Raw genomic sequence first — 24930 nt, forward strand, 5'->3', positions numbered from 1 at the left:
TCTGTGGAAGCAGAAAAGCAATGTCTGACTTTCATTTTCATAGATTTTTAATTTATTATTACTTTTGTTAGATTCAAGTTATTGACCATTGTGGGTTTTTCCTTCATTAAACGAGGGGTACCAACAATTTTGACCACATGTGTACACAGATTTAATGAAAAAAATTTTCATGGAAACGCTTCTTTAACTGACAACTTTAAGCTCTCATCTCTGGCAGTCAGTGTGGGGGGGAGTAGAAGTGCTGCAGAGCTGAGTCTTATTACAAACACTTCTAGTAGCTTTCCTCTCATAGTGCTGTCAGCTCTGCCAATCATAAGCAGGCATCAACATACAAGGGCAAAAAGAACACACCCCCACCAAAAAGTGATCACAAGTGCCTGAAGCATAACAGATCTGAGTGTGATTAACAGATTTCAGCTTTTATCTCCAGCAGCAAGTGTGGGGAGAGGAGCAGTAAAGCAGAGTTGGCAGCACTATACTAGCTTTGGCACTGCCAATAAAGCGCATGTATATTTGCGAGGAGAGCTACTAGAAATGTTTGTAATGAGATTCAAATTCAGCAATACTGCCCCCCCCCCCACTGACTGCCAGAGATGAGAGCCGAAAGCTCTACAGTGAGGAGAGCAAACGGTTTGTGATTGCTGTTAAGGGAGCGTGTTCTTCTTCCAACAGTGTGTTCCTGCCTGCTTATGATTGGTCAGCATCATAGAGAGGAAGAAGTACACGCCCCCAGTGAAATCTCTCCAGTAATGCCCACTTGGTTTAAAAAAAATTAACTGTTTAAAAACTAGGATTTTTTTTTTTTATAGCTCATTAAACTACATGTAAGAAAATGAGAACTCGTTAAAGAGGATCTGCTTGTTCTCCTCATGTCTAATTCAGTAAATATTTGCATTCTCCATGATATAACAATTCAGGAGCATTGTTTCTCAGATCCCTACATTGAGCAGTTTCTCCAATATTTCTCGTAGAAATCAATGAATAATTTGACAACTGGGTGTTACTAGCTTGGGGAGTGTCCCTACGCAGCCTGATAATGTCCGATCGGGGCTGACAGCATCACATTGTGTAGGGACATGCCCCTTTATCATGGCAAATACAAGTATATCCGAATACAAGTATTTACTAAAACTGACGTGTCAGAGGAGGTGGCAGGCTTTCCTAAAAGGGGTATTCTGATCTCATACAGTGATGGCATATTACTAGGTTAAGGACTTCAACCCCTGGGACTGTCACTGATTCTGATAATGGAGCCCAGTAATCCAGTGCAGAGAAACCAGGGGAGGATCAGAGGGAAGGCCAGTAGGTATAGTGACTATACTTTTGTAATGTAGTCACATATATTATGGGGTTGGAGGGTCGTTCTAATGGAGCAAAGTGTCGGTTTTGAGGAGTCACAGAGAGTCAAGAACAAAAGTGTTGCCTACATGTTATGAACATGTGGAACATTTTACATAATAACATATAGTATAGTCATCTTCTACATACACTTGTAAAGCAGGATCCTATGTCAAAGAAAATATGGAACATATCCGTCTAATTGTGACAGGACTATTCCCCACTCCTGCAGAAAATATCCACTCAGGGCCCAGCCAACATTACTCATTTACCTGCATTGTACCTAACGCTACAGATGTGTCGCCGTCCATTTTAGCTGCTGTAGTGGTGTGATCCTTGGTAAATTTCTGGTACTGCGCGAATTGTAACTCCTTGAGAAGATAAAAGATAAAAAGAGAGTATAGTGAGAAACCAAGAGGGAATTTCTCATCTGAACACTTTAGGCTATGTGCACACGTTGAGTTTTTTGATGAGTACTTCTGCACCATTTCTCGTCAGGAATAATGCAGTGGCAAAGACGCTTGTTTTTGCATGCGTGGGAACTTATTTTTTTAATAAATTGGTTTACCAGAGAAAGTGTGGGGGAGTGATTATTTGAATTAAGTATTCTTACTGGACTAGTGATCGGGATGTCTGATAGACCCCTCTCCATTACTAACACCAGGGCTTGATGTCAGCTGTGTTTTTGGGCAATTTACAGCTGACATCAACCCCAAGCCCCATTACCCTGATTGCCACATCTGGGTTATTGGAAAGAGCCGGGCAAAGCGCCAGAATTTGAGCATCTAATGTGATGTACCACTTCTGGGGCAGCTGCGAGCTGGTATTTTTAGGCTGGGAAGGGCATAAGAACCATGGACCTTTCCAGCCTGCAGCTGTCTGCTTTACCTTTGCTAGTTATAAAATATAGGAGGGGGGACCCCATGTCTTTTTTTTTCCCATTTAATTAATTAATTAATTTATTCATAAAAAGCTGCCTGATAAGCTTCACAGGGTTCAATTTTATAATATGTTGGGGGCTGTGCAATTATATATCTATACGTCTGTCTGTCTGTCTCTATCACTGTTGTCTAAAAACGCATGCAAAAATGCTACAAAAACGCAGCAAATCTGCAATCATTTTTAGACCTGCATTTTTGACTGACTTCATTGAAGTCAATGGATTAAAAAACGTTCCAAAACCGCTGAAAAGAATTGAGATGCTGCAGATTTACAGCTGCACTACATCTGCAAGTAACAAATAAGCAACGTGTGCATAAGACTTCAGGAATCTCATTCACTTTGCTGGCATCGGATTCCCTTCACGTTTTGTGACAAATCCGCGTGACAAAATCGTGACGTGTGCACACAGCCTTACAGTTACTAAACAGATATTGTCTCAAAATATCACAAACATTTTACAGTGCCAGCAAAGTGCGTGAAATTTTAAGAAATCTCATGCACATGCCTTGAATTATATCTGCAGCATGTATTGACAGGAGCTGTGGTTTCAAGATACACAGCATGTCAATTTATGCTGCAGATGGAGATGCATATATATAAAGCCATATACATCATGGTGAACGTGATTCCTGAGAGCAGTGGATACAATGGGATAAAACGTTATGCAGTTCATAGAAATCTACATTTTCCGTTAGATGGTTTTCACAAATACATTGTGTACCGTTACTGTATACTACAGAGATACATTATTAAGACAGATATGCATCTCCGCCCAAATAATAAAGCATTACATGGGCACATGGATATTCCCATTCTGCTGTTTCATAGCATTTCACTTCTAAGAACAGAAGTTTGTGCTTCAGAGCTGCTGTTTATATTGTGACTAAGTGCAAAATGTTTCAACCTCTGATGACAATTTTGAAGTTCGGGAATTGAAATTACTAGTGTTCCAATTACTGAACGATACGTAAAAAATTACAGTTGTCTGCCTCTCTCCCCCCACCTCCATTCCTGATCTCCTTATTTTAAAGAGAGGGCACTTTTCCTGTTTATAGTGTTACAGCAGAACCCCCTCTGTGAAAGAAAAGGACTAGTAGTACTGGTAGGATGTCAGCTAACAATAGCCTACCTGTGAGGTTAGCTGGTACTGAAGACCCTCCAGCGCTGAAAGGCGATTCTGCATTTCTGGTGGATGAAGTTTAGAAGGAGGTGTTTTGATGACTTGAGAAACGGGGTCCTTTGATGTATTTCCTGCAAAGGGGAACATTTACCAAATACAGTCTATCCAGATAAAAACGGAAAGGGTTAACAATACATTAGAGGAGTGACGCCAGGATTACTTAGAGAACTAACACCAAGAAGAATAGATGAAGAAACACAGTCATGTTGTTTTACTACAGTCTGAGAAGTGTCCAAGGCACCGGATGTATTCCGGATGTATTCTGTATTAATCACAACATATACAGAATAAAAAGCAATGTTTCGGCCATGAACGGCCTTTATTAAGTGACAAATGGGACAATGAGAATTACTTACCGGTAATTTGATTTTCCTGAAACCCAGGACAGCACCTGAGACAGTAGGAGCCACCCCTATTACTGGACAGGACGCCAAGAACACAAAATGAAAAGGCAACTCCCACCCCCTCCTTCAACGTGGTCTCCAAGAAGTCAAGTAGGAGTCACCCAAAGTATAATCATTATTCTTGCTATTATTTATACATTCACTCAAACCCATTCTTCATTGTGAGAAGAGAAGATTGAAAACCATCACCAACCATAAGTCAGAGGTAGGGAATAAACAGGGGTGCCATCATGGTTAGGAAAATCAAACTACGGGTAAGTAATTATAATTTTTCCCCCCACCCATGACAGCACCTGAGAGACTATGACCAAGGAGCACCCCTGTAGGATCTTACACCCAAAAAAAGAACCCAGGAATATCGTAACTCAACTGATAGTGCTTAAGGAAGGAAGATTGTGAAAGGTTTAGATATCATTCAATTAAGATAATGTCTCTATTGATTTGGAGCACCAACAAGAGTAAAAAAAAATTATTTTACTGGTTACAATAACTTTTTTTTTTTTTTTTTTTTAAGAGAGGGTCTATATTTACAGACTTCACTGATATGTATGGTAGGTTATCTTCCTCGGATACAACTAGATATTCTGTACTAGTTAAATCACCTAACCAACAACTGAAGTATATAGGAACTAGTACTAAGACTTAGCATGTTAATGGAAGGAGAAGTCAAGTGATTCAAAGAACCTTGTAACCCTAACTAGGCTCTGAGTAGGGTCCCTAGTGGCCTACCAAGGGGACAAACTGGGACATGGATGTTAAATGCGGACCAGTTCAATATGCTATCCAAGTATGAGGGATGGACTGGAAAACTGTTGGACTCACCAGCTACCCCCAGGACTGTATTTTATTAAGGCACCTCCTTGTTGTTTAATAGAATCACTACAGACAGACGGTATCATCTGGAAGCCATCCTTACCAATATCAGCAGTATTGCTAGTAAAGGGTAGTAACGCTTTGAGACAGTAGTGAAAACAGACCTACAAGCCCCAAGTTGGCGGGCTAACTAAACAAAAGCCATGGCCTCCAAAGTTATACATACCACTGAAAGTCATACTCCACAGAAGGCCTCATAAAGTCACACCGTGAGGCAGAGGCAGCCGAAGAAAACCCTAGACCTGAGGTGGCAGGCTATTCAACAACTACAAAGCGGCCAGAAAACTTTCAGGCATGCCAAACATGAGACACAAGGCCAGACCAAACACCAGACATGAAGTGGCAAGGCAAACATGAGAAATGAGGCCATACCTGAGGGGGCAGGCCAACACCAGACATGAGACAACAGGCCAAAACACCCGACATGAGGTGGCTGGCCCAACATGCAAGACATGAGGCCAGAGATGAGGCAGCCGGCCCAACATACAAGACATGAGACCAGACATGAGGCGGCTGGACCAAAACACGAGGCTGGTGACAAACCACAACACATTCTTTAAGATTCATTCAAGCACTGCTGAGATCCAAACTCCGGATCTCCCGCTCACAAGACAGGTGCCCCAACCAACCACGCCACAGCGCAACCTAAATAAGAAATGCAACGCTGCAAGGCCAAATGAGGAACGCCAGGCTACAAGGCCACACGAGAAACACCCGGCTGCAAGACATGCAGGAATAACAAGGCCGCACGACATGTGAGAATCACAACACTGTAAAACATGCGGGAATCACAAGGCCGCTGTACAAGCGAAAACACAAGGCTCCAGGCCAGACATCAAACATAGGTAAGTGCTGAAGCATTAGATCTAGATTCTCCCAAACTGTTGTTAGCATTTCAGTGCCTAACTAGACCCCTGTACTCGCTGCCATTCTTACTAGAGGTTGCTATAGAACATGACATGGTGTTCCATGATTCACAGCTGCTCCAGCAGAGTGGTCAAGCCTCCTACATCTAAAAAACAGGAAACCACATTGAAGGAGGAAGTGGGAGTTGCCCTTTTATTTTGTGCTCTTGGCTTCCTGTCCAGTAACAGGGGCGGCTCCCACTCTCTCAGGTGCTGTCATGGGTGAGGGGAAAAAGACGATCTCTTTTTACTCTTAGTGGCTTGATTGGTATGACGTCTTTCCCAATTGATAGCTTGATAAAAGCAGTTTGTAGCCGAAACATAGATTTGTTTTCTTCTATAACTGTTGTGATTAATAATACATACATACCTTATGGGAATAAAAGGGCTAGGAATAGGAGGAAGCCAATGTGGCTAAATAAGGAAGTCAAGAGGGCAATGAAAAACAAAAAAAGGGCTTTCGGTAAACTTAAACAAGAAGGCAGCGAGGAAGCGCTAATATCTTATAGGGAAAAAAACAAAATCTGTAAGAAACAAATAAGAATAGCAAAAGAGGAGACAGAGAGACTAATTGCCAAGGAAAGTAAAATGAATCCCAAACTGTTCTTTAACTATATAAACAGTAAAAGGATTAAAACTGATGGAGTTGGCCCATTGAAAAATAACCTGGGTAAAATCATAGAGGGCGATGAGGGTAAAGCAAACCTACTCAATAGCTTCTTCTCCACTGTTTTCACAAAAGAAAACAATTTATCGGAGGAAATGCAGAGTGATAAAGTAAACCCTCCGCTAAATATCACCCACCTAACCCAGGAGGAAGTTCAGAAACACCTAAATAATATCAAAATAGACAAGTCACCAGGCCCAGATGGCATACACCCCCGGGTACTAAAAGAATTAAGTAATGTGATAGACAGACCGCTGTATCTTATATTCAAGCACTCTTTATGGACAGGGACTGTCCCACTAGACTGACGCCAAGCAAATGTGGTACCAATATTCAAAAAGGGGTCTAAAAGTGACCCTGGGAACTATAGACCAGTCAGCTTAACGTCTGTTGTGGGTAAATTGTTTGAAGGATTTCTTAGAGATGCTATTGTAGAATATCTTAATGATAATAACTGTCTAACTCCATATCAACATGGATTCATGAGGGATCGCTCCTGCCAAACAAACCTGATGGCCTTCTACGAGGAGGTGAGCTCACAGCTGGACCGGGGAGAGTCAGTGGATGCTGTATACCTTGACTTCTCCAAAGCGTTTGATACCGTGCCACACAAAAGGTTGGTATATAAAATGAGAATGCTTGGTCTGGGGGATAATGTGTGCAAGTGGGTAAATAGCTGGCTGAGTGATAGAAAGCAGAGGGTGGTTATCAATGGAGTAAGCTCAGGGTGTGTCAGGGTTACTAGCGGGGTGCCTCAAGGGTCTGTCTTGGGCCCTATATTATTTAATATATTTATTAATGATCTAGTGGAAGGGTTGCATAGTAAAATAGCAATATTTGCAGATGATACTAAACTTTGTAAAGTAGTTAATACAGATGAGGATAGGGCACAGCTACAGGAGGATTTAGATAAATTGGGGAGTTGGGCCAAAAAATGGCAAATGGGGTTCAATGCCGATAAATGTAAGGTCATGCACATGGGAAAGAAAAACAGCAGTCACCCATACATATTAAATGGGAAACCGTTGGGGAAATCTGACATGGAGAAGGACCTGGGCGTCTTGGTTAATAGCAAATTAAATTGGAGTGCCCAGTGTCAGGCAGCAGCTGCGAAGGCAAATAGAGTCATGGCATGCATCAGAAGAGGAATAGGGGCATATGATGAGAACATTGTTCTTCCTCTGTATAAAGCGCTGGTAAGGCCGCACTTAGAATATTGTGCACAGTTCTGGGCTCCGGTGCTCAGGAAAGACATATTGGAGCTAGAGGGGGTACAAAGGAGGGCGACTAAGGTAATAAAGGGAATGGAGGGCCTAGAATACCCAGAGAGGTTGTCAAAATTAGGCCTATTTACGTTGGAAAAGAGAAGGCTTAGGGGAGACCTTATAAACATGTATAAATACATCAGGGGGCAGTACAGAGATCTCTCCCATGACCTGTTTATACCAAGGATGGTGACAAAGACGAGGGGGCACACTATGCGTCTGGAGGAAAGGAGGTTCCTGCACCAGCATAGAAGGGGATTCTTTACGGTCAGAGCCGTGAGACTCTGGAACTCTCTGGGAGAGGAAGTGGTGATGTCCAACTCACTTAATGAGTTCAAGAGAGGCCTGGACGCCTTTCTTGAGAACAATAAAATTACAACTTATGCTTAGTGATAGTTAATTAATCCAGGGATTTAATCTGACTGCCAGATTGGTGTCGGGAAGTGAATTTTTCCTCAGTGATGTAAATTGGCCTATACCGCATGGTTTTTTGTTGCCTTCCCCTGGATCAACGCTGCGGAATAGCTGCAGTGCACAAGAAATAGGCTGAACTGGATGGACGCTTGTCTTTTTTCGGCCTTATAAACTATGTAAAAATAATGAAGTCTATTGAGGAAATACATCCGGTTGCCTCAAGACAGCTCGGAGTTAAAGGGGTATTCCCATCTCTAAGATCCTATCCCAATATGTAGTAAGTATAATACTAATAATATTAGCAAATAACTCTAATCAGAAATGTAGCATATTTTTTCTGATTCGATATGTCTCTTTCCTCATGTGCAGCCATTGCAGGACCTTAGGTATCCATGGTTACGACCACTAGCAACTAGCTAACTAACTGTCACTGTATAATGGATATCTAAGGTCCTGCAATGCCTGCACATGAGGAAAGAGACATAGCGAATCAGAAAAACTATACTACATTTCTAATTGGAGGTATTTGCTAATATTATTATTACACCTACTACATATTGGGATAGGATCTTGGAGACAGAAATACCCCTTTAAGGCAGTGGTGAACAGGAATCGTCTACTACAAACTTTTACTATAGTCTCAGTTCAGAAAGTGCAACCCAATGACAATAATACGAGAAATGTCTGTTTTCACTGATAAAGTTATCCATCTTTCTAATTCACTTTCTATATAATTTCCTTTAGTCTGAAGATCTAAAGACTTCTGCTTGTTGTCATTGTATGGAAACCTTTGGTGCTAGTGCACAGCTTGTATAGAGACATGATGTGATCACATAGAGGCATGTACCTATGTGATCACAGTCAGCCAGAATATGTTTCTGACCTCTGGATTTCCATTCAGTGACTACTACTATGTGACGCTGCTGATAATGGCGATAGCCAATGGTCTAAGCAGCGGCATCTGAACCAATTACCTGATTGACAGGGGGGTTGTTTATTGGGTTGTTTTCAGACGCAGCAGGTGAAGTGCTGTTAAAGGGAATCTGTCACCAGGTTTTTGCTGACTCATCTGAGAGCAGCATAATACTGGGGCAGAGACAGAGATATGTCACTTACTGATCGGCTTGCTATCATTTTGATCAGTCTTATCTGCTGCAGATCTAGCAGTTCTGTGAATGCTGAGCTCTGTATAACCCCGCCCACATCACTGATTGGCAGCTTTCTGCCCAGTGTAAACAGAAAGCTGCCAATCAGTGGTGTGGGCGGGGTTATACAGAGCTCATGAATATGGAGGACTACCTGGCAGTAGGTTTACTAGTCCTCTGTTGATAATCACTTTTTGATAGATCAGTGATTTTATCAAAACTACAGCGAGCAGCCTAGTAAGTGACACATCCCTGGAATCAGGGTCTCTGTCTCTACATTATGCTGAGCTCAGTGTAGGTGGCAAAAACCTGGTGACAGATTCCCTTTAAAACTGCATCAAAAACATCATCTGAAAAACTGCATGAAGTTTTGTTGTGGATTACATAAATGAAACATTTAAAATAAAATAAAAAATTCCCTCTGAAAACAACCTCGGTGTTGAAAACCACAGTAAAACCACCAGTGCTTTTCCAGATGCAGTTTTTTCTGGATGCAGATTTTTCTTACAATAGTACCAATTCACCTTACCTTCTGCTCGCAGTCTGTTCCCCATGTCAATGAGCTGTTGTTTCTCCAAACTCAGCTGAGAAATTTTCTTTACTGCTTCCTTCAGCTTGTTTCTGAGTATGTAAGAGTTAGAAGGACCACCGCCTGGGGACGTGAGAGCCACCAGCTGCTGACGAAGAGTTAAGATCTCTTCCCGAAGCTCCTTCACGGTCGCGGACTAAAAGTAAAGTAACACTTCAAGTACCAACACAACGAAAAAACTAGGAAAGGGTTAAAACCATTGCATCCCATGAACATAAATATGGAGACTCTGTCTTGATGATACAGGCCCCTGAAGGAGTTCATAAGTACCGTATACACCGGCCACTGGGCAGTGCCAACCGAAAACAAGTGGTCTCCTGTGGAAAGCAGAACATTTTCCATAAGTACATACCTCGCTGAGGACCACCGGGACCCGCTGACTGGCCAGCTCCAACTTCAGGGCAGAAACCTACAAATCAGTAATGCTATGATATAGTAATCCTATGAGAAAAGCTGTGATATAACCTGAATGCTGTGCAGCTTTCCATGCAAGACTATTAATAATAATGTGGTTTTCCCAAACAGTTATGGCCAAAAGTGTTGGCACCCTTGAAATTGTTCCAGAAAATGAAGTATTTCTCCCAGAAAATTATTGCAATTACACAGGTTTTGTTATACACATGTTTATTTCCTTTGTGTGTATTGGAACAACACAAAAAACAGAGAAAAATGTGGATTAGACATAATTTCACATAAAACTCCAAAAATGGGCCAGATAAAATTGTTAGCACCTTTTCAAAATGGCAGGTAAATACCTTTGTTTCAAGCATGTGATACTCAATGAAACTCACCTGTGGCAAGTAACAGGTGTGGACAATATGAAAATCACATCTGCAGCCAGAGAAAAAGGGGAGCAGTTGACTCAATCTTTGCATTGTGTGTCTGTGTGTGCCACATTAAGCATGGAGAACAGAAAGAGGAGAAGAGAACTGTGTGAGAACTTGAGAACCAAAATTGTTGAACAATATCAACCATCTCAAGGTTACAAGTCCATCTCCAGAGAACATGATGTTCCTTTGTCCACAGTATGCAACATAATCAAGAAGTTTAAAACCCATGGCACTGAAATCTCCATGGACGTGGATGGCAGAGAAAAATTGACGAAAGGTTTAAATGCAGGATAGTCCGGATGGAGGATAATCAGCCCCATTCAAGTTCCAAAGAAATTCAAGCTGTCCTGTAGGTTCAGGGTGCACTAGCATCAGCGCGAACTATCCACCGACATTTGAATGAAATGAAACGCTATGGACGAAGACCCAAGAGGACCCCACTGCTGATACAGTGACATAAAAAAGCTAGACTGCAGTTTACCAAAATGTACATGAGTAAGTCAAAATTCTTCTGATAAAGCGTCTTGTGGACAGATGAGACCGAGAGAGAGCTTTTTGGTAAAGCACATCATTCTACTGTATAGATGGAAACAAAGTGCTGGAGAGTTCTGAAGTGGCCAGCAATAAGTCCGGATCTAAATCCCATTTAACTCCGATTGATTGCAGTTATTTATTCAAAAGGGTGTGCAACCAAATATCACGTTGAGGGTGCCAACAATTTTGTCCAGCCCTTTTCTGGGGTTTAGTGTGAAATTATGTCCAATTTGTCTTTCTCTCTCTGTTTTTTTTGTGCTGGCCAATACACACAAAGGAAATACATGTGTGTGTAACGAAATATGCGTAATTGCAATAATTTTCTGGAAGAAATACTTCATTTTCTGGAACAATTTCAAGGGATCCAACACTTTCGGCCTTGACTGTAAATGTTGCGGTTATCCCCCACTCAATGGCGGCCATACACAATAGATAACAGGAGTTTGGTGGTTGAACAATCATTATTCAATCGTTCATCTGGTGAATGATTATGGCAACACAGTCATACACATTTTAGTCCATATTTGCCATTAGTTCTTCCACCTGGCCATTCATGTTCAATGACATTGGGCAAGGAATGAACAATCTCTCTAGGAATATGCTTTCAATGAAAGATAACTAGTTCATGGAAGTAAAGCTCTTTCATTTGACTACTGACCCAAGGCATCAAGAACATACAAATTAATTTCATGTGATGGCAATATGTGATTAATTGGCCATAACAATCATTTGTTCTTAAAGGGGTTGGTCACAATTTATTTATTGATGACCTACCCTTAGGACAGGCCATCAATATCTGATTGATGGGTGTGTGATTATCTGTTACCAGCAGCTTCTCTGGCAGACCTGTCATCTTTATAGTGGCCGTGTCCGGGTACTACAGGGGGTGGATCAGTAGTACCCTCACTATAGTTTTGGCAGAGCTGCTGTGTTCTGCCAGCATCTGAGGCATCCTAAAGATTGCCATCAATAAAAAAGGGTTAGAAAAACATCATTAAATGATGGAATTCATTTTGCGGATACAAGATAGAAAATGTCATATGGGGTCTTCAAAACGCCTCGACTAATTTCCACTAATACAATAAGATCATATCATAATGAGGGGATTACCAAAATAACCATGAACATAACTGGCAAACTAAGGCCATTAACATCTGCTATAACTGCCATCTACAGGATGCACATAGGTACTGCAATTATTTGCTCTAAGACCTACACTATATGGACAAATGTTTTGGGACACACTTCTTAATCACTGAATTCAGGGTTTTCTTTCAGTCCCATCACCACAAGTGTATAAAATCCAGCCCCTCGCCGTGCAGTCTGTCTTTACTAACATTTGTGAGAGAATGGGTCATTCTAAAGAGATCGCTGATACCAGGGTGGTCCGGTAATAGGAGCCTTCATACTAAAAAGTCAGTTCATGAAATTTCTTCCCTCCTAAATATTCCACAATCAACTGTGAGTGGTAATATTGAAAAGTGAGAATGTATAGGAACCCATGAATTGGGGACCAAGTAAAGTTACAAAGCAGGGTCTATAGGTGTTGAAGGGCATGAAAGTCCTCAATGTTCTACTGACTACAAAGCTCTTCTAGGGTTAACATCAGCACAAAAACTGTGCCACGAGCTTCATGAGATGGGTTTTCATTACTGAGCAGCTGCATGCAAGCCTTACATTACCAAGCACAATGCCAAAAGTTGGATGGAGTGGTGTAAAGCTGCCACCTCTGGAAACATGTTCTGTGGCGTGATGGATTACTCCAGTCTGGATGGCCAAGTCAGGATTTGGTGAATAGCAGAACATCACCTGCCTGACTGCATTGTGCCAATGTAAGATTTGGTGAAAAGTGAATAATGATATGGGATGTTTTTCAGGGGTTCGCCTAGGCCCCTTAGATGCAGTGAAGGGAAATCTTGATACTTCAGCATACCACGACATTTCGGACACTTGTACCTTCCAACTATGTGGGAACAGTTTAGGGAAGGCCATTTTCTGTTTCAATATGACTGTGTCCAGTGCACAAAGCAAAGTCCATACAGACATGGTTGGGTGAATTAATGTCTATGGGTTTAGAAAGGGATACTCCTGTAGGTGTCCCAATACATTTATCCAAATAGCGTATATTGACTTACATGCTATAAAACAGGGGTCTCCACCTGTAGCTATTCAGTTTTTACAAAAGTGTAAATTCCATCATACCATGACAGCCACAGACATAACGGTTTGAGAACGCTAGGAGTTGTAGTTCTTCAACAGCTGGAAAGCCACTGTTTTTGTGGAGATTGATACCACAGTAAGATAGTGCCCTAATGGGTAGATGCAACTGGTATAACCCTCCGCCCAAGAGGTGATAGAAGGTGCCCCGGATACAGCGGCCACAGGACCTGTCACTTTAGCTCTATACAGAGATTATTTGCTTGGACAACCTCATTCCCAAGCTCCACCGTTTCCAGGTTTTGCTTTAGGTTTCCTTTGAAGAATTCCTCTGCCTCTTTCCGAGCCTCGGTGAGTTGCATTTCTAGCTCAGACTGCCGGTGCCGCAGGCTGGAGATGGCGGCTTGGTTGTGCCGAGTCTCACTGTTCAGCTGAAACTGCAGCTGACTGATTTCTGCCTGTTTCTGCTGGACCTAAAGAAACATGAGAGCAATCAGACCTTTATCTCACAGGCTAGTCATGGTGTCAAGTACCATCCATTCCATTCAGCCGTTGGATAATACATATAACCCAGTACCTCTCCCTAGCACTTCACCCCATCATTTCAAATTGATCTGGAAATTAAAATCCCTCATTTGTCGTCATCTGTTAGGGGGTATAAATGTTACTCAGATGATTATTAGTCATGTGTTTCTGTTTTTTAGGAACATACACTATGGGCAAGATAGAAATACTGGGCTGTGCCTAGTGCAGGAAGGGTCAAGGCATGGGTCATGCGGGCATCCCACAGTCATGTACTGTTCACCCTTCGGCTCTACATTACATATAACACAGCAGGGAAGATTTATTAAGATATGTGCACCAGAATTCAAGCTCAGTTTGTGCCAAAAAACAATTTTTTGTGACATGCCCAGTTTTAGGCACTTTCTGACAGGGTTATAGCTGTGCTAAAAGAGGCCAAGTAGGTATTGCACATGGTCAAGTGTGACGCACAGTGCAACAAAATGGGCTAAAATTCGGGTAAAAAAGTTCTAGCACCGGCGTCAGGTGGTTTATACCTAGAGTAGACAGTCTAAAGATGCACTAGATTTGTTAAACGGCATGGACCTTTATGACAAATGTGTATATTTTAGGAGTATCCAGCCTAAGGTCTTACACCTTAGGACAGCTTGTAATCATCTGTTTACACAGGCAGACCGCATGCCCCACGTGCACTGAGTGACCGAATAGATCATTCAGTGTCCTTCAGTGCCATTGTTCTCGGCAGCACAAGTCCTGTTTACACAGGACAATGAGCTGCATAGAGATGATCTTTCATGCAGCACAAAAGATAATTTCACCTTATATACGTTTTGCTCGTTCATCAAACGATTGGCAGCCTGTTTACACTTAAAGATTATTGTGAAACGAGCGTTTCTAGGAATGCTTATTCATGACAATCCTTCACTGTAAACGTACCTTAAGTTTGCACTAGGAATTAGACCGTCCTGATAAATTAGGCCTCACTGTCTAATTTTGCCTTGAGTCTTATTAATTAATTTAGGAACGAACCTTGTGTGTGAGTTCTGTAACCAGAGACTCTAAGTGAGCTGCTCTTGCCTCCAATTTCTTATGAGACGCAGACGAAGCAACTTTGTCAGCTCTTAATGCTCCTGAAATAAAGCAAACATAACAGGGGTATTTAATTCAGGCTCTATCTACATCATATTTCTGCTTTACGTTCACATACAGTAGTGTTCAAAATAATAGCAGTATGTTCAAAAACATGCGTTAAACACAAAATCGTTATACTAGTTTTTATTTCCTTGCATTGGGAACATTGCACATTGTTTTCTAATTCAAAACATGAAGAGAAATGTATATAATTTTGAACTACGTTAAAGAAAATAACAAAAAATTAACATTGGGTTGTTCTAAAAAAATAGCAGCATCAGCATTTGTCTTTACAAACTCACAATACGTACTCTTTTTTTGAGGGTTTAACATTCCTGTGAATCACTAATCTAATATTTAGTTGTATACCCACAGTTTTTTAGAACTGCTTCACATCTATGTTGCATAGAGTCAACCACCTTCTGGCACTTGTCAACTGTTATTCCAGCCCAGGATGCTTTGACTACATCCCACAATTTTTTGGCATTTATTGGCTTTGCCTCAGAAACTGCATTTTTGATGTGACTCTATAAGTGTTCTACTGGATTCAGGTCCGGTAATTGGGCTGGACACTCCAGAACCTCAATTTTGTTGTACTGGAACCAAGATACTGCTCATTTACTGGTTTGTTTAGGGTCATTGTCTTGTTGAAACACCCATTTCAAGGGCATATCTTCTTCAGCGTAAGGCAACATGACCTCTTCAAGTATTTTCATATATGCAAACTGGTCCATGATCCCTCGTATGCGGTACATACATCCGGCACCATAGTAAGAGAAACATGCCCATATCATGATGCTTGCACCACCATGCTTCACTGTCTTCAGAGTGTACTGTGGCTTGAATGCAGAGTTTGGAGGTCGTCTGACAAACTGTCTGAGGCCCTTGGACCCAAAAACAACAATTTTACTTTCATCAGTCCACAAAATGTTTCTCCATTTCTCTTTAGGCCAGTTGATGTGTTCTTTGGCAAATTGTATCCGCTTCAGTACATGTCTTTTTTTTTTTTTTCTAACAGTGGGACTTTGCGGGGACTTCTTGCTAAGAGATTAGATTCTCACAGGCGTCTTCTAACTGTCACAATACTCAAAGGTAACTTGAGACTGTCTTTGATCATCCTGGAGCTGATCATTAGCTGAGCCTTTGCCATTCTGGCTATTCTTTGATCCATTTGAATGGTAGTCTTCCGTTTTCTTCCACGTCTCTCTAGTTTTGCTTTCCATTTTAAAGCATTGGAGATCATTTTAGCTGAACAGCCTATCATTGTCTGCACTTCTTTATAACTTTTACCCTCTCCTATCAACTTTTTAATCAAACTACACTGTTCTTTTGAACAATGTCTCGAACGACCCATATTTCTCAGGCTTTCAAGGAGAAATGCATGTACAACATGTGCTGACTTCACCCTTAAATAAGGGCCACCTGATTCACACCTGTTTCTTCACAGAATGATTGACCTCACTAATTGAACTCCACACTGCTATTATATTTGAACACAGCCCCTTTCAATGAATTATGCAAATACACAGACTCAAAAATGTGCAGATACTGAATGAGGAGTTTGTTGGTTTTCTTAGAATCTACTGCACCAACTGGTAAATTGTTTGACATGTGGTAATATAATTTATACCAAAAACAGTGATTAATCTGGTTAGTCATATTGGACAGTTATTATTTTGAACACTACTGTAAAACAGGTTTTGCTAAATCCTATTTTTTTATTGTTAACTTGATTCCTATTATGCTGGCGGGTAGATTACGTGTTTTCGAGTCTGTTCTGAGCAAATTATCAGAGATAATGAGTGGATGCTGTAATTGTCTTTTCTGCCTGAACTTTCAAGATCGGTGTTAGCTACACCAACTGATGAACGTGTGTCTCCACATTTCCCTATTAGATTAGTTCTCGGGAAGTATATAATAAGGCATAGAAACCTCAGAACAGAAGGAGAAGCTGCTCGCTACACTGACAAGTGCATTAGAGGCATGTGCGGGCTCGCTCCTGCAGTCACACTGTATGCACATGTGATGGAGGTTTCTATCCAGGCACAGCTCCCTCTGGCCAAGCAATGTCCATCAAGTTACAGGGACGCGATGCAATGATGGACAGAGCACGGATTGTACCAAGCACCCTCATTTGCATGGAGAATAAAGATTAACTATAAAGACCGTGAAATCAACGATACAGATATGGTTTTTATAGGGGTTAAGTCCGTAGACTATGCTCTTAGTTTAAACTGTATTTCAGGGGTGACAGTCTTCTACTGAGCATGAATAAGTGCACATACAATTAGATAGAGGCAACTTTTTAGCACTTTTTCATGCAGGTTCCAGGCGGAGTACCCCTGAAAAAGACCAAAAGGGTGCACAATCCTTACTGATCATCTCTTAGGCCTCCACTATCTAACAAAATTTCTATCTAGTGGCATGCTTCTTTCGTGCCAAATAATAGTGGTATTTGTTCCTAGAAGCTCCAAGGGCAGAATATCTGTGACATATGACACCAAGAAGATGAGCCCATGGGGACACATGAAAAAATAGTTTTCATTGTACGTTAATTTTGTTTAGCATTTACCAATAGTCTCATTCAGGCTACTAATGTGGTTTTGGATGTAGGCATTGTCTGGAGAAACTGCTTTTGCTGTTGAAGGCAGCTCAGAATTGTCCTTTGGTGACAGTGCTTCCTGAAGCTTCTCCTCGCTCAGTCGGTTCTTCTGCTTTAGATCTTGGATTTCCGCTTCCAGTGACCTCACGTAATCTAAACACAATGGCAGAATTACAAAGAGAAGAACCAAAGAGAACAAGTGTTATGATACGACACAGGCGTATTTGGGGAGGGGAGTGGGGGGTAGGAGGGCATATGCCACGGGCGCAGCTGGCAGGGGCGGTCTGAGGTGTCTCCCAGGTGGCTGTATTTTGCTGTTCCCCGGAATGGGAGTTGACCATTCTCTGAGCCGGCTGTCAAGCTGACAGCCGGCTCAGAGAAAGTGTAGCGCGCCGGCTCTCAGTGATCAATTGCACTCGAGTCTTTTCAGGCGTGAGTGTAATTGAAGCCCTGACAGGGCAAGTCAGCAGCGTGATCATGTTATGTGATCACGCTGCTGATGTCTCTCGCCGCAGCACAAACAAGATTAGTGGTAAGTGCTGCAGTGGAGCTGAAGACACCAAAGATTTAGTGCAACAGGGAGTCAGAGGGATTAGTGAAACGGGGAGGGGGGGTGAATTAGTGAAACAGGGTGGAGGATTAGTGAAATGGGAAGGGTGGGAGGTAATTAGTGAAACGGGAGGGGTGGGAAGATATGAGGACACAGTTTGGGGAGAAATTTGAGGACACAGTATTAGGAGCAAGTGGGGAGATAGGGGGCATGTAGGAGGGGGGCATGGGTGCAGACACAGTATGGTGAATGGGGGAATGGGTGCGGACACAGAATGAGGAGCAAGAGGGGAATGTATGAGGGGGGGATGGGTGCAGACATAGAAAGGTGAATGGGAGAATTGGTGCAGACACAGAATGGGGAGGATGGGTGTGGACACATTATGGGGAGCGAAGGTGGGGATGTATGCGGGCATAGTATGAGGAGCGAGGGAAAGAATGTATGCGGACACAGTATGGGGAGTGAGGGTGATCGGATAGGTGTGGACACGGTATGGGGAGTTGAGGGGATATGTGAGGAGGCAGTATGGAGAGCAATGAGGTAAATATATGAGGAGACAGTATGGTTAGCAGGGAGGACGTGAGAGGAGACAGTATGAGGAGGAATAGTTTGAGGAGACAGTATAGGGGGAAGAAAAGTGTGAGTGGGCAGTGTTGTAGTAGTGTGGAGGGGGAAAAGGGGTAGCATGGGGGGGGACAGAGTAAGGACACAGCCAGGAGGGGACAGTATGCCAAGGAGGGGCAGTGTGAAGAAGGGGCCCAGTATGGAAAGGAGAGAGGAGTGTTGAGAGCATGTCCCATAAAAGGGACAGTGTGTGGGTCATATTTTGTGCAGGGAATATAGTGAGGGGCAATTATTTATTCAGGGACTCAGCATAAGGCAGATATTTTTATTCAGGAGTATTATAATGACAACGTTATTTTTAAGGGTATCGTGTGGGGATGTGCTGAAGAAGACCGGAGAAGATGGAAGTCTGTAGAGACGGGCTGTGTATGTGAAAAGCCATCATGGCGTCTGGACAAGATGAAGAAAAGAAAGAACGACTCCAATCAGAGTCACGGTCATCTATCAGGTGCCTGGATGTAAATGTTTATTTGTGATACTACATAGTTGTTTTTTTTTTAAGGTTGAAGGAAGACTAAGTCCATCTAGTTCAACCCATAGCCTAACATGTTGATGCAGAGAAAGGCAAAAAAAAAAACCCATATGGCAAACACTAAGCTCCACAATGGGGAAAAAAATTCCTTCCTGACTCCATACGACAATCAGACTAGTTCCCTGGATCAACGTCCTATCAAGGAATCTAGTATTTCTAACCTGTAATATTATACTTTTCAAGAAAGGCATCCATGCCCTTCTTAAATTTCAATAGTGAATGACTCATTACAACATCATGCGGCCGAGAGTTCCATCGTCTCACTGCTCTTACAGTAAAGAATCCGCGTCTGTGATTATTATTAAACCTTCTTTCCTCCAGATGTAGAAGATGCCCCCTTGTCCCCGTCTCAGGCCTCAGAGTAAAAAGATCAGTAGAAAGGTCTTTGTACTGTCCCCTCATATACTTGTACATAGTAATAAGATCACCCCTAAGCCATCGTTTTTCCACAATAAATAACCCCAAGTGTAATAACCTGTCTTGGTATTGCAGACCCCCCAGTCCTCTAATAACATTGGTCGCTCTTCTCTGCACCCGCTCTAGTTCAGCTATGTCTTTCTTATACACCGGAGTCCAGAACTGTACACAGTATTCTAAGTGTGGTCACACAAATGCCTTGTATAGAGGTAAAATTATGTTCTCCTCATGAGCATCTATGCCTCTTTTAATGCATCCCATTATTTTATTTGCCTTTGCAGCAGCAGCCTGACACTGGACACTAAACGTGAGATTGTCGACCACCAATACACCCAGGTCTTTTTCAGTTACAGTTTTGCCCAATGTTTTACAATTAAGCATATAATTATACATTTTATTTCCTCAGCCGAAGTGTATTACTTTACATTTATCCCCATTAAAACTCATTTGCCATTTATCAGCCCAAGCTTCTAGTTTACATAGATCCTCCTGTAATATAAAATTGTCCTCCTCTGTATTGATTACCCTGCAGAGTTTAGTGTCATCTGCAAATATTGAAATATTACTCTGTATGCCCCCTAAAGGTCATTAATATATATGTTAAAAAGAAGGGGGCCCAATACTGACCCCTGTGGTACCCCACTGTTAACTGAGACCCAGTCTGAGTGTGTTCCAGTAATAACCACCCTTTGTTTCCTATCACTGAGCCAATTCTTAACCCACATACATATATTTTCCCCTATCCCCATTGTTCTCATTTTATGTATCAACCTTTTGTGTGGAACCGTATCAAAAGCTTTTGAAAAGTCCATATACACAACATCCACTGCATTTCCTTGGTCCAGTCCAGAACTTGCCTCCTCATAAAAGCTGATTAGATTAGTTTGACAGGAACGGTCCCTCGTAAACCCATGTTGATATTGGGTCATGAGGTTATTCTTCGTTAGATAATCTATTATAGCATCTCTTAGGAAACCCTCCAGTATTTTACCCACAGTAGAGGTTAAGCTTACCGGCCTATAATTTCCAAGTTCAGTTTCCAACGGTTGATCATCTCTCAACCGTTGGAAATTTGCCTTCCTGAAGTTTAGTGTCCTTGTAACCCCTCTACTACACATCTTATTAAAGGTTACATGAAAACTTATTATTTTGTGATCACTATTACCCAAGTGACCCCCAACTCGTATGTTTGATATGCGGTCTGGCCTGTTGGTTAATATTAGGTCTAGCAGTGCCCCCCTACTTGTTGGGTCCTGAACCAGTTGTGAAAGGTAATTGCCTCTCATAGTTGTCAAAAACCTATTACCTTTGCTTGAACTACATGTTTCTGTCCCCCAATGTATTTCAGGGTAGTTGAAGTCTCCCATAATAATGACTTCTACTTGAGTCGCTGCTTCATCTATTTGCTTTACGAGGATATTCTCCGCTGCTTCCATTATTTTTGGAGACTTATAACAAACCCCTATCAGTAATTTATTATTTTTTCCCCCTCCCCTTATCTCCACCCACAGGGACTCTACATTTTCATTAGATTCACATATATCCTCCCGCAAGATGGGTTTTAAGGATGATTTTACATATAAACACACACACCTCCCTCGCTTGTTTGTACGGTCATTTCTGAACAGACTATAGCCCTGTAAATTAACTGCCCAGTCATGGCTCTCGTCCAGCCACGTCTCAGATATCCCTACCATGTCATAATTATTTTCCAACAAAATTAATTCTAATTCCTCCATTTTGTTGGTGAGGCTTCTGGCATTAGTGTACATGCATTTTATTTATCTCTCTGTAACTCTATTCCTTCTTACTTTATTGACTGTTCTAACCCCACCCCCAATTTCTTTATTTGTGCCCAGGTCGCTATCTGCACTATCTTCCCCACCTATAAAATGAATACCCTTCCCCCAATCCCTAGTTTAAACACTCCTCCAACCTTCTAGCCATTTTCTCCCCCAGCACAGCTGCACCTTCCCCATTGAGGTGCAGCCGGTCCCTAGCGTAAAGTCTGTAGTCAACTGAGAAGTCTTATCAGTACTGGGGTTCCTGTGTGGTCCACAGCCTGATGATGACTGATAGCAACAACTCCCAGTACCTCCTTACCATTGTTAAGGACGTACTGAAAGTTGTACATTTATGCAATAGAAATGTATAATGGTCTAACCTGACATTACAATTGATGTACCATGTACTGATGGTGGTTACGTTATACATGGCTATCTTAATAAAGTGTTGTGTCATCTGACAAGTTAAGGGTTACTATGTTTTTATTTATGTTAAGAGCATTAAATGGGTTGTCCAAATTTGTGATGAGTCTGCAGTCATTCTATGTGACATCAGACATCTGAATTCTCACAGTGTGCACAGCACGCCATCAGGATTCTCTGGTTCCGGAAGTGAGAGTGGGAAGTCACGAAACCGCAAGTATGCGATTTGCTGACTAGACATGCATGGCCTCACTCAATGAAAATGAATTGAGCGAGGGTGTACTCGTCTAGTCGGTATGTGGCCAGAAGTCTACAAATCTCAGACTTGTGCTCTCATGACCGGCCACTCTTGCCACCAGCAAGGGAGAAACCTAAAAGTGTGCAGTGCATGTGCTGTGAGAATTCAGAAGCCCACAGTCACTTAGAGTGCCAATCTTAACAGCGTGTAATATACTCACTGTCAGGATTCAGGTTCCAGCAGTCATTACATGGCCACTTTACCCATATACGATTTTCACACTTACGGTCGCGTGACAACTAGCTTTTCTTCCTGCTTCTCTCAGTTTTTCACTGAACATTGAGAGACTTAGGATGAGCAGCTAGTCAGCAGGTGACTAAGTGTGAAAATCGCATATGTGTTCAGGGTGCATATGAGTTCTTTCCCCGGGTGCTGGAAAACTTAGATACACCTCTATGATACGACATCTCATGGTGGTATCTCACCAACAGTGACCATATTCTCTGTGGTGTTACCAGGTGTGGGTTCTGTTCCTTTAAGGGGTGCAGGAGAAATCTGGTCACATAAAGACTCCATTTCTTTTCTCATTTGATCTATGACTTCCCGCAACTCTGAATTTTGTTGCTGCAGCTTCTGAATTTCCTTTGATGCAAAGTCTGGCACAGGTCCTGGTGTCTGCAAGAAGATAGAAGCTGTTTAATAAGTTGTTTTACAAGTAATTCATCTTAACAATAAATTACACTAAAATACAGTAGTGATGACACAATGATGGCTAATAGTTATCATTACACATAACATGGCACTATTGCGCTCAGGTCCTGACACTTCAACTAGAAAGGCAGAACAATAAAACGGATCCGTCAACAACAGCTTGTGGTCAGTTTCCAAGCAGCAACAGTAACACCCATCTACAACAGCTACGGGCACTTGAAAAAACTTTTAGAAAATGGACGTTTTGACCTTTAGAAGACCACTGGAGTAAGGTGCTCCAGATTATTAAAAGTTTTCTTAAATCGGGCCGTCTGTGCACCACAAAGTGGAATCAATGCCAGTTGTGTTGGTCAAGGTTGGCTATGTCCACTGCCACTGAGCACCATCCACTTTCTAGAAAAGTGATGAGAGTAACATAAAAATAAAAAAAGTTACAATATTTTAGCGCAAATATGGGTTTTACAAGAATTTGTGACTTTGTGGCAGAAAACTAGCATATAGGAAATAATATTAGCAATAAAAAAATTCCCTCAATTACTTTTGTGGCCATTTGTCCTGCTCCAGAAACAGGACTGAGCGGTGGTGGAAGCTCCGACCCCTGGAAGCAAGCATCTAAGACTCTGTACACATTGGGGCACATTCATGCGCACACCAGTCTTAATGAAGAGCTTGCTGGAGTACAGCATGTCGACTGCATTAATAACTGCCCACCATTTAATGAATTTGGCGCATGTTCTCAGTGGCGTGCACCTCCTTGTGCCTCGCCAGAAATGTTACTTTAGTCAGGGACTGGTGGAAGAAATGCCGGCACTTTTGTAGAATTTGACAGGTAGGTGTAGCCCAGGCCCAGCCATTTTGATGGAGCCGCTTCAAAATTGTGTGAAAATGCCAAACGTCACAGATTTTTTGCGCAACTGCGCGATGCACAAAAATTTTGAGAGTTTTCAAAGAGTTTTACGCAGGTTTTCTGATGACTCACCCCCTTATATAAGGAGCCTCCATTTGGTGTATACGTTAGGAAAACTGCATCTATATGGCTCCATGGATCTAGCGGCTAAAAGAATCTCCTTTTGGCCTCATCGGGCCAATATATTGTAATTATAGGTTTATAACAGCTCTCTGGACACTACTACTCTTCTCCATGTACCGCTCCTTTGCTTCTGATGACATTTCCTTCACATCTAGAACAGTGGCTTTGAAAATCACAGTATACAATTGTCTCATAGATTAGATAAGTGGTCATGTCTTATTAGGTTCATATCTAAATGGCAGGTTCCCAGGAGTTTTAACTCCATAACGACCACATCTTGGTAATTTATAGCATGTGGTCATGGCGGGTGTAAGGAGTGGGCTCAGAAACTGGGCCTGCCCCATATCCAGCACATGCCGACTGTGCTACATAGCTGGCATCTATCTGGCAGTCAGAGCTTACTCTAATCACTGCCATTTAACCATTTAAATGCCACTGTTGCGACAAGATAGAGGGGAACCGATGGATTGTCGTGGCAGCCTGCTGAAGGTGAAGCTCCGCCACAGAAAACACTCAATTTCAATATCACCAATATATTGGCATACTGAAATATTACAGTATATAGAATAAGTGATCAATGGAAGGTTCAAGTCTCCAAAAGAACTAAAAAGTAATGTAAAAAAGTTAAAAAAATATATAATCCCCCCAAATATACATAAACCCCTATTACCAGTTAAAAAAAAAATAAACATATTTGGTATCGCCATGACCACATAAGTCTGATCTGTAGGAATCTAAAATTATTTACTATTATTATATACTAAACGCCAAAAAAGGAGAAAAAAAAAGAAGCTGAAAAGCAAAAATGGAAAAAGATCAAATTGTTGTGTGCACTCCAAATTGTATCAATAGAAATGTAAGCTCAGCTGGCAAAAGACAAGCTCCCAAACAGCTCTATTAGCCGAAAAATAAAGAAAGTTACAAAAGTGAGAAAATGGTGACACAAACAAAATGTTTATTTTTTTATTTTTACAAAAGATTAATTTTTTTTACCAATATAAAAAAGAAACCTTATTAAGCTATGTGCACACAATGTCTTTATCAGGCGGATTCCACCTGAAAAGGTTTAAAAAAATAAACAAAAAAATAAAATTTGAACCTCCCGCTTTCCACCATTTAAAAT

The 24930-nt window shown here is 41.7% G+C and overlaps 1 protein-coding gene across 5 annotated transcripts in view; it reads right to left on the reverse strand.

The window, feature by feature from the left end:
- The window catches only part of CCDC57 (coiled-coil domain containing 57), a 168118-nt gene that overhangs the window by 13450 nt on the left and 129738 nt on the right, over positions 1-24930 (reverse strand). For 4 of the 5 annotated variants that reach the window (XM_073684160.1, XM_073684157.1, XM_073684156.1 and 1 more), the window contains 8 exons: positions 22552-22741; positions 17469-17651; positions 14795-14895; positions 13516-13716; positions 10075-10131; positions 9663-9858; positions 3410-3531; positions 1611-1709 (listed from right to left, as the gene is read on the reverse strand). In XM_073684160.1, the coding sequence (XP_073540261.1) occupies positions 1611-1709; positions 3410-3531; positions 9663-9858; positions 10075-10131; positions 13516-13716; positions 14795-14895; positions 17469-17651; positions 22552-22741 (1149 nt within the window). The remainder of the gene's footprint in view (positions 1-1610; positions 1710-3409; positions 3532-9662; positions 9859-10074; positions 10132-13515; positions 13717-14794; positions 14896-17468; positions 17652-22551; positions 22742-24930) is intronic. The other variant, XM_073684158.1, reaches the window with a different exon arrangement.

This window comes from Phyllobates terribilis, unplaced genomic scaffold (assembly GCF_046119375.1).
Source record: "Phyllobates terribilis strain yellow unplaced genomic scaffold, ASM4611937v1 Scaffold_5__5_contigs__length_657084704, whole genome shotgun sequence".
Lineage (NCBI taxonomy): Eukaryota > Metazoa > Chordata > Amphibia > Anura > Dendrobatidae > Phyllobates > Phyllobates terribilis.